This window comes from Falco punctatus (assembly GCF_963210335.1).
Source record: "Falco punctatus genome assembly, chromosome: 19".
Classification (NCBI taxonomy): domain Eukaryota; kingdom Metazoa; phylum Chordata; class Aves; order Falconiformes; family Falconidae; genus Falco; species Falco punctatus.
The window spans coordinates 2,722,468-2,732,699 of record NC_137599.1 but is presented as its reverse complement, the minus strand read 5'-3'; the positions used below and the strand labels follow the sequence as shown (position 1 = coordinate 2,732,699).

Sequence of the window (10,232 nt, the reverse complement as noted above, 5' to 3'; positions counted from 1 at the left end):
CTGCCCCGTGGTGTGAGGGCTGGGGGGGGCAGTGGGGTGGGAGGTGCCACACGTGTGAGGAGTCTGGGTGCTGAGGACACCCACCCCAGGGGGGTCCTGGGGGACCCTCGCACTTGTCAGGCTCTGCGGCACCCCCACCAGGAGGGCTTGGTGCCCACCGGCAGGGCTGGGTGCCCACCGGGCAGCTACCGTGCCTCAGTTTCCCCATGGCGCTCAGCAGAGCGAGGCAGGACGCCGCAGGCAGCGAGGCCCGGGCACCCAGAGCCTGGTGTGGCCACCAGCCCCCTCCCCAGCACGCCGGGGCTGCCGGCCGCAGCGAAGCCCAGCTGCCGGCATGTGCTCAGCCCAGAGGAATGTGCCAAATCACTCCCAGATGTGCGTGGCGGCCAGCCCGCCGCCCCCTCCGTGGCCCACCGGCACAGCCGCCGGGCACCGGGGACCCCACACCACCCCGCCACAGGGCTGCCCGTGGGGCCGGATCCTGCCCGGCCATGGGGTCCAGCCCGGCCGGTGGCGTCGGGGTGCCGAGGTCCGGTAGGGTGTCGGGGTGCCAGGGCGTGGGCAGGAGATGCCATGGGGCAGGGCTGCATCCCCAGTGTCCCCGATGTCCCCATCCGCTCGAGGCCCCACAGCCCCCAGCCGGCACAGAGCCTGGTGCTGGCGTGGTGGGGTCGTGTGGGGTCCTGCCCCGCACCCCTGGCCCCGGTGCCCGGTGCGAGCGCAGCGGAGCAGAAAGGGGCTGTCAGATGGAATCTGGGTGCTGGCGGTGACGGCGCGGCGGGAGGCGGCCGTGCCCGCCACGTGGCCGCTTATGTAAGGAGAGTGCAGGGGAGGACAGGGAGGCCGGGGCAGCGGGGACACCGCCGAGGGGACACTGGGCCCCCACCGCGCACACGCAGGCAGCCGCGCAGCCGGACACGCGCACCAAGGGCTGCCCACGGCACAGCCCGGCACAGCACGGCACGCGTGCGCGGGAGCGAGGGCACACGGGCCAGAGTGGGCCCTGCCAGCCCCTTGGTCCCCCCGCCTTCGGCACGAGGCCGCCGCGGTGTCCTGGGGACAGCGGTGATGTCCTCGAGCCGTGGGGCTCCCGCTGCGGCGCTGCCAGCCCCTCACCGGGCGGTGATGAACGGCTCCGGCGGGAGCTCCGGCACCCACGCGGCTGAATCCATCTGCGCCATCGATTTTTCATCCACTGCGGCAGAGAGCGGAGTCGGGGCCGATGTGGCCGTGGGCGCCCCGGCGGGCTGACACGGTGACGGGAGCCGCACGCCCGTGTCCCCGTGCCACCCTGCTGGCCCCCTCCCCACTCGCCACCCTGGGGACAGTGCCACGACTGGGGACCCTCCAGTGGGACGCCCAGTCTGGCCAGTCTGGCACAGGCCCCCCTTGCCCTACTGGCACAGCTGCCACCTTGCCCAGCATCACGGTGGGCTCAGGGAGGGCCGGGGATGGAGCGGTTGGGGGGTGGGGGGGAGCAATGTGGGGACAGGGGCACCACGGTGCCCACCTGCGTCACCGCCACGTCACTGCGGTCACACACGCTGCCAGCCGCTTCCTTCCGGCCACCGTCACCATGTGCCGTGGCTTCGTGCCGTGGGGCTGCGTCACAGCCACGGGGCTGGCACAGGGCAGGGTGCAGCCGCCATGGCCTGGGGGGTGTGGGGAGCTTGGGGGGGGGCAGGGGGCTGGCACCCCATGCCCGGCCCAGCACTGCCCGCAGGTGTGGGGATGCCGGTACTGGCTCAGCCCCACGGCCCGGTGAGGGGTGGCAGCACCACGGTCCCCGCTCAGCCCCATGGCACGGTGAGGGGACAGGGACACAGAACAGAGTGGGCGCAGCCTGGCCTGAACCCGCTGCCCCCTCCGTGCCGCCGCACACGTCCGACACTTGGCAGCTCTGGCTATAAATAGCCCCGCGGCGGCGATGGCTGAGCCGCACTCGGGGCCTGGCTGGGGCTGCCAGCTGCCCCCGGCCCCGCCGCGCCGCCCCTGCCTCAGTTTCCCCACTGCTTCCCAGGGCAAACGGCAGCCGGGGAAGGAGCTGGCGGCCGCTGCCCCGACCCCACGGTGTCCCCGGCCCGGCAGGGCCAGCCAGTGCCCCGGCGTGCCAAACCACAGGGTGGGAACCGGAGGCTGCACCAGGGCGCCCAGTCGGGCGGTGGTATCCAGCCCCCTCGCCGGGCTCTGCTTTGGCACTGGGTGCCGAGGGGAAGGACACGGCCGATGTCCCCACACTGGGGGCACCCCACAAGCCACAGGGCCAGAGCCACGATGGGGAAACTGAGGCACAGAGGGGACCCAGGCACCCCACCCTGCCCCTACACCCGGCACCCCAGCCCCAGCCGGGGGGCCTGGGTGACACGGTGGGGTGCGATGGCCAGGGTGGGGGGCGATGGTGGGCTGTGGGGCACTGCTGGAGCCCCAGCCCCTCCCCGCTCCCCCGCCTGCCTGGGCCCCCCCAGCCAGGCAAGCTGCAAAATTAGGTCAAAGCATCCATTAATTACGAGCGGAGGAGCTGGGGCCAGGAGCTGGGGGGAGAGCCGGGGGGCTGCAGCCCGGGAGGCCAGAGGGGCTGGAGGGGGGGACCAGGGCTGTGCGCCCCCAGCCCCGGGGCAGGGAAGGAACAAGGAGGGGGGAGGGGAGCAGACACAGGAGCCAGCGCTGACCCAGAACAACTTTACTAACACCAGGAGATGGGGGGGACCCCGCTGTCACCCCACCCTGCGGCTGGGCACAGCCTGCACCGAGCGCACAGGGACACTGGGACCCTCCCTGCTGCACCCAGGGGCCTGGGGGGGGGGTCCCCGGGCCCTGAACGAGCCGGGGGCAAACGCGGCCATGGCTCCAGGGAGCAACGCCGGGTCCCGGGATCAACACAGGATCCCGGGATCACGCGTGCCAGGGTGGGAGTGGGGCCAGGGGCTCCCCCAAGGCCACGGCCACTGCTGCGGAGGGGCTGGGGTGGGTGCCAGCCTCCCGCCTCGCCTCCAGCTGCGCAGAAGGAATAATCATAATAATGATAAAATAATAATAATAATAATAATAATAAAACTGCCCCAGACTGAGAGCCCCAGGGCAGGACTCAACAAACAAGGGCCGAGGCCTCTTGGAGCCATTTTCCTGCTCCTGGCACAGCCCAGCCCAACCACGCACACGCCAAAAATCCCACCCAGGGCAGCGCCCGCCCAGCCCGCCCCGAGGGGCCGTGGGGAGGGGGCTGCCGGGGGCTAGCGCAGCCCCTGGGCCATGATGCTGCCCACCAGCACCACGTCCTGCAGCACGTGCTCCACCGCCGCCGCCTCCATCTTCAGGGAGACCTGGGGGAAAGAGAGCGGCTCAGCACGGTGCTGCCGGACCCCTGCCCCGCTCCTGGACCCCTGCCCTGCTCTTGGATCCCTGCCAGACCCCTGTCCCGCTCTTGGACCCCTGTCCCGCTCTTGGATCCCTGCCAGACCCCTGTCCCGCTCTTGGACCCCTGTCCCGCTCTTGGATCCCTGCCAGACCCCTGTCCCGCTCTTGGACCCCTGTCCCGCTCTTGGATCCCTGCCAGACCCCTGTCCCGCTCTTGGACCCCTGTCCCGCTCTTGGATCCCTGCCAGACCCCTGTCCCGCTCTTGGACCCCTGTCCTGCTCTTGGACCCCCGCCGGACCCCTGACCCGCTCCCAGACCCCTGCCCCACTCCCAGACCCCTGCCCCACTGCCCCCCAGGGTACCTTGGCCAGCCGGGCCTCCTTGGCCCTCTTCAGCTCAAGGACGCCGCGTGACTCCAGGAGGGTGACAAGGGACAGACACTCAGCCTGGTCGACAGCAGGGAGCTGCTGCTGCTGGCAGACCTTGCTGTAGGCATCGTGGAGCTGGGGAAGGCAGGGCGGGCATTACGCCATGGCGTGGCATCCAAAGGGAAGACCCCAGGGGCACCCCCCAGACCCCCAAATCCAGCCCTGAGAGGGTCCCACTGCCACTCACCTTCCCCAGTGTCACCTCCTGGGCACGCAGGCGCCGGGTGAGCAGCAGCAGGGAGCAGAGCAGCACCTTCTGCTGCAGCGGGAAGGCATCCCGGACCCCACGGCCGCCCGCCACCAGCCGGTCCTCAAACACCTCCGAGATGACACGGGAGATGTGCGGGAGCCCCACGCGCTTGGGGACAGGGGACACCGGGGAGTCACCTGTAGGGACAGATAGGGCTGCAGGAGATACGGGGGTGACGAGGAATAGGGGTGGGTGGCAGCGCAGAGCAGGTGCCCCAGAAAGGGACCCCAGCCCGGAGGTGCCACACGCAGGGTTTTGGTGCCGGCGCGGCAGCCGGCAGCAGCTACTCACCACCGGGCAGCGGCTTGAGCAGGGTCTGGCTCTGCACCTCCAGCTCCACCACCTCCACGGCGCGCCTGGGGAGAGACAGCCCTGAGCGTCGGGCAGAGCGGCCGCCCTGGCACGGGCACCGCCGGCACGGGGCTCACAGGGGCCACCGGCCGTGGCACCACGGGCACAGGCACTGCCAGCACAGGGCTCACACAGGCCACCGGCCACAGCACCACTGCCATGGGCACTGCCGGCACAGAGCTTGCAGGGGCCACTGGCCGTGGCACCACCGGCACAGGCACCGCTGGCACAGAGCCTGCAGGGGCCACCGGCCGTGGCACCACCGGCACAGGCACCGCTGGCACAGAGCTCACAGGGGCCACCGGCCGTGGCACCACCGGCACAGGCACCGCTGGCACAGAGCTCACAGGGGCCACCGGCCACAGCACCACTGCCATGGGCACCGCTGGCACAGAGCCTGCAGGGGCCACTAGCTGCGGCACCATGGCACAGGGCTCACATGGGCCACCGGCCGCGGCACCACTGCCATGGGTGCTGCCGGCACGGGAACCACCACATGGGCACCGCCGGCACAGAGCTTGCAGGGGCCACCGGCCGTGGCACCACCAGCACAGAGCTCACAGGGGCCACCAGCCACAGCACCACTGCCATGGGCACCGCTGGCACAGAGCTTGCAGGGGCCACTGGCCGCGGCACCATGGCACAGGCACTGCCAGCACAGGGCTCACACGGGTCACCAGCCGCGGCACCACGGCACAGGGCTCATACGGGCCACCGGCCGTGGCACCACGGCACAGGCACTACCGGCACAGGGCTCATACGGGCCACCGGCCGTGGCACCACTGCCATGGGCGCTGCCGGCACGGGAACCACCACATGGGCACCGCTGGCACAGAGCTCGCAGGGGCCACTGGCCGCGGCACCACTGGCACAGCCACCGCTGGCACAGAGCTTACAGGGCCCACCGGCCGCGGCACCACGGCACAGCCACCGCTGGCACAGAGCTTACAGGGGCCACCGGCCGCGGCACCACGGCACAGCCACCGCTGGCACAGAGCTTACAGGGCCCACCGGCCGCGGCACCACGGCACAGCCACCGCTGGCACAGAGCTTACAGGGGCCACCGGCCGCGGCACCACGGCACAGAGCTCGCAAGGGCCACCAGCCGCAGCACCGGCACTGACCTGCAAATATCCAGGGCCTTGCGAGCGTCCCCAGTGACTGCAGAGACCTTGCGGGCGCAGAACTGGATGGCGGCGGCATCCAGGACGGGGTCACCAGCCACCTGCCGAGGCACCGCACACCATCAGCGCTGCCGAGCCACCCCGCGTTGTCACCCACCCTGTGTGTGTCCCCACGTCCCCACCTGCCCCAGCCGCTCCTGCAAGATGACGACGAGCTGCTCCCGGGTGTAGGGCGGGAAGTGCAGCAGCCGGGGGCCACCAGCCACCCAGGCCCCCAGCCGCGCCAGGCTGCGGTCCGTCAGGTCCAGAGCGTTGGCCAGCCCTGTGGGCACAGCGGGGTGAGGAGGGGAGGGAGGAGGGCTGTGCCCCGAGGAGGGAGCGGGTGGGCAGGAGGGGGTTGCAAAGGCAATTCCCCTCCCCCCCCCCCCCCCATCAGCCCCCTAAATAGGGAGGGTCACCGGGGTGGGCAGCGCCACGCTGCCGCGCACTCACCCACGAGGACAAGCCGGGAGCCGGGCAGCTGGGGCCATTCGAAGAGGGTGTAGAGCACATCCTGCCCCCTGTTCTCCAGCTGGTCCAGCTCGTCCAGCACCAGCAGGCTGCAGGGAACAGGGAGCCCGGATCAGCCCCGGCTCTGCCCACACCCCCGCAGCCCCTTCGCAGCCCCCCCCGAGAGGGGAAAGCCGCTGCTGGGGCCACCTCTCCCAGCTGGCCACGCTGGGGGCATCGAGCGGGGACCCCCCCAGCCCCAGGTAGGAACTCACACCATGGGCCCCGCGGCCGTCAGCTGCTTCTCCAGCCTCCGCACGCCCTCGCGGCCGGTGGCCACGGGCAGGCCCAGCTGCTGCGCCACGGCGGGGAAGACGGCCTGCGGGCTGCTCAGCGACATGCAGTTCAGGACGACGGTTTTGCTCCTGGCGAGCTCATCCTGCCAGCGACAGGAGCGTCACACCGGCCACAAACTGCTGCCCCCTCCCCTGAGCTGGCACCGCAGCAGTGCTGCCCCCCTGCCCCATTTCCCTACCGGCTTGCTGCGCCAGCGCCCCCAAAACAGGCACCTCTGCCCCCACCCCCCCACGGGGGTCTGCCCCACTCCTGAGAGGTTGCCGGGACCCCCGGCGTGGCGCACCTTGCAGTCGAGCAGGACGCGGTTCAGACAGGCTGTTTTCCCTGTCCCAGGGGCTCCAGAGATGTAGAGGCTGCCAGGCTGGCACCCACGGACGTGATCCCGCAGAAATTGCCGGATGATGCCCATCTCCCTCTCCCTGGCATGGAGGCGGTCGGGCATGGCTGTGTGCAGCACCCGCTTCGCCTGCAGGTAGCAGGTGCCTGCGTCGGGGAGAGGGGGGGGTCACGGGGGGCTCATGGTGCTGCCAGGACCCCCCTGGTGCCCCCCTGACCACACTCACCTCCCTGCCTGAAGAGCCGGGTGCGGGCAGGCTGCCGGCACCTCTGGGGGGTCTCCTCCCCCCCCTTCTGCGGGGATGCCCCTGGGCTGCTGGACTTCTGGGGGGAGGCTGGGGGGGTCTTGAAGAGCAAGCGGCGCCCCTGGTTCTCCTTACTGCGCTTGGCCGGGGAGCAGGGCAGCGCGTGGGGGACATTGCAGAGGTTGTCGTCACCTGCGGAAGAGACGGATCAGCGGGGTGGCCGAGCTGGTGGGCCTGATCCTGGCAAGACGCCAGATGTCACATGGTGCCACACACACACCCCCCGCCCCCAAAGGCCCGATCCTGGCAAGATGCCACTTGTCACATGGTGTCACCCACCCCACCAGCAGATTTTCGTCTTGCAACCAGGCAAAGCCCCAAACGCAGCCGTGCGAGGGATGGGACGGAGCTCGATACGCTGCCTGCCCCAGCCCCACAGCAGCTCTTGGGGAAGGGGTGCCCCCCACACCATCCCGGGGGGTCCCAGGGGAGGGGGCGGGGACGGGGGTGCAGGGCTCACCCAGGCGCTTGCAGGGGCTCAGGGGCGGCGTTTTGGTCCAGGGTGAGCTTGTGGCCAGCGCCGCCCGGCCGGGGTCCGTGGCCCTGGGGTAGGGGGAGAGCCGCAGGGCGGTGGGCTCGGTGCTCTTGGCGAGGCAGCGGGCGCTGCGCCGGCGGGGGAAGCTGATGGTGGGCTGGCACTGGGGGCTGCTGCTGGCCATGGTGGGGGGGCTGCGGGTGGAGCAGGGACATCGGTCAGGCGGGGCAAGGGTCCCAGCCCCACATCTCCATCTGCACCCACTCAACCCTCTCCTGCATCCCCCACCCCCCATGGGCCTGCTCTGCCCCACATCTCTGCTCCTGATAACCCCTGCCCCCGCTCAGGCTGCACCCCCCAGCCCTCGGCCCCCCACTCGCCCACCCGTGTCCCAGCCTCTCGTGCTCCCTTCCTCCTCCGTGCCCCTCCCCCCTCCGTACCCCGACTCCCAGCTCCCGTGCCCCCCCCTCAGCCCGGATCCCCCCAGACCCCCGTGCCGCCCCTCACCCTAAACCCTCCTCGGCCGCCAGTGCTCCCCCCTCACCGCAGACGCTCCCAGACCCCGGTGCCCCCCCCCCCCCCAGCCCGGATCCCCCAAGACCCCCGCGCTCCCCCTCACCACAGCCCCCCTCCCCGGCAGCACATGCTCCCCCCTCACCTCAGACGCCCCTAAACTCCCGCGCCCCCCGCTTCGCCTCGGTTCCCCCCAACCCCCCCCTCACCCCAGCCCCCCCCCGTGCCCCCCTCCCCCAATCCCGGCCCCCCCCAGACCCCCGCCCCCCGGCCCCCCACGCGCCGCCGCCGCCCCCACAACCTTCTCGCGCCAACTCAGCCCTAGTTCTGCATTTCCCGCCACCAGGCTGAGCCGGCCCCGCCCCCTGCGCCCCATTGGCTGCACCGCCCGCCGCCGCCACCAATCGCAAGGCCCTACGCCGAGCGCCGCGGCCGGAGGAGGGGCCGTCGCCCAGCAACCAATCGGCGAGGGAGCGCGGGGCACGCCGGGAGGCGTAGTCGGGCGGGGCCGCGATCTCGCGGTGTCCCCAGCGCTCCCAGTGTCACCAGCCCCGCCTGCCCAATGCCACCAGTGCCCCCCGCCCTACCTCCCCAGCGCTCCGCGTCACCAATACCCCCAGCCCAGCGCTCCCAGTACCACCAAGCCTGACTCCCCAGCGCTCCCAGTGCCACCACTGCTCCCAGCGCTGCCATCCCAGTGCCACCAGCCCTGCCTCCCAGCGCCACGAGTGCCCCCAACCCTGTCCCTCCAGCGCTCTCAGTGCCATCAGCCCAGCCTCACTAGTACCCCCAGCCCTGCCTCCCCAGCGCTCCCAGTGCCCCCAGCATCTCCCATCCCACCTTCCTCAGGCCTCCCAGTACCAGCCTGGCTGCAAGCAGAGCGCCCTGGCCCATCACCCCCCCCCCCAAAAAAAAGGGGGGGGGGTCCTTAGGGAGGCGCAGAGCTCCCCTGCACCTCCCCCCTCCTCCAGCCGCCCCCAGCCGGTGCCCCTGAAGAGTCGTGTATCTTTATTACTTTTATTTAAATGGAATTTCAAGCTCCTCTGTTTTTATTCTGTTCCCTCTTAAAACAGCCCCTCACGCCCCAGGAGGGGCTGGCGCTCGGGGAGAACCGTGTTTTACCTTTATTTAAACCAAAAAAGGCAGCACTGGGGGGGTGACGGGGGGCTCATCCTCCAGAGAAACACCCCCACCCCCCACCCACGCATCCCTTGCCCTGTGCGCTGCCTGGCTCCAGCCTCAACAGGGCAAGTTTCCATCTTCTTTTAAAAAAAATAAAAATAAAAAAAAAATAATCCCCCAAAACAGTTAGAGGGGAGGGTTTAGTACCCCCGCAGCGAGCCCACCTTCCTCCTATAGTACAAGCTTTTTACAACGTACAAAATAGATCAGTAACTACGGTTAATGTCCAGCCCACCCCGGTACTGCGAGTAAATACAGAGAATCCAGCCCGGTACCAACAGTCGGACAGGGGAGTGTGTAAGGCAAAACGTCAGCGGAGCCCCCCCAGCGCGGGGGCCGTGGCCCCAGCTCCCTCCCCACGCTCCCCCCCTGCCACAGAAGAAAAAGAACAAACCACCACCCCACCCCACCCCCGGTTTCCTCCACGGATAATTAGTGTCTTCCCGTTAAAATGCTCGAAGTTTGGTGATTTAGCGTTAAAAGCCGGGGTGCCGCCGCCGGGCGCCTCCTCGCCCCATCAAAACCCCGTGGTGTGAAAAGGCTGCGGTGGGTTTGGGGGGTGATGCTGCCGGGGGGGTGTGGGGGGTGGGAGCAGAGAAAGGGGGGTGTCGTCCCCCCCCAGCTTCAAGCCACCTCGCAGCCCCCAGCCCCTGCCCAGGGCTGTGGGGGTCTCCCTGGATGGTCCCGGTCACCCCCCTGCTCCTCCACTGGCTCCTGTGCAAAAAAGCAATCGGTTGCGCCGGAGTAACGAGGCTCCGCCGGTGCATCCCAGCTCCCGCTCGCTCCACCGCCGGCGCAGCCGGTGATCACGCAGCGCATCCACCCCCTGCCCTACCCCAGCTCCTCTCCGAGCCCTCGCTCTGCCCCAGCCCCGAGGGATCGGGCACTGAGCCACCTCCGGTCCCAACTGCCCCGAGTCCTCGCGCCTGGCTCCCAGGCTGCGGCTGGACGCGGGATCCTGGCCCGAACCGGGATCTGCGACAAACGAGGAGGAAAGGACCCAGGCGGGTTTGCCAGCAAGGTCCCCGAGTCCCGGGGGAGATGCATAGATGAGGGTGGGCTGGCGG

General features: G+C 70.2%; 1 protein-coding gene across 2 annotated transcripts; it reads right to left on the bottom strand.

Moving 5' to 3' along the window:
- Nucleotides 1-2,665: 2,665 nt before the first annotated feature.
- Nucleotides 2,666-9,966, bottom strand: CDC6 (cell division cycle 6). Of its 2 annotated transcripts, XM_080369980.1 has the most exons (13): nucleotides 8,688-9,966; nucleotides 8,285-8,632; nucleotides 7,456-7,664; nucleotides 6,918-7,127; nucleotides 6,638-6,837; nucleotides 6,273-6,436; nucleotides 6,001-6,107; nucleotides 5,691-5,830; nucleotides 5,509-5,609; nucleotides 4,325-4,389; nucleotides 3,971-4,170; nucleotides 3,718-3,858; nucleotides 2,666-3,320 (listed from the first exon to the last, which is right to left on the bottom strand). In XM_080369980.1, the coding sequence occupies exons 3-13, from the start codon at nucleotides 7,652-7,654 to the stop codon at nucleotides 3,231-3,233; spliced, it is 1,617 nt and encodes a 538-aa protein (XP_080226106.1). In that variant the 5' UTR covers nucleotides 7,655-7,664; nucleotides 8,285-8,632; nucleotides 8,688-9,966; the 3' UTR covers nucleotides 2,666-3,230. The 2 variants fall into 2 exon arrangements, with proteins under 2 accessions (XP_080226106.1, XP_080226105.1); XM_080369979.1 differs by lacking the exons at nucleotides 8,285-8,632; nucleotides 8,688-9,966 and having other exon boundaries at nucleotides 7,456-7,890.
- Between the last annotated feature and the right edge of the window lie 266 nt (nucleotides 9,967-10,232).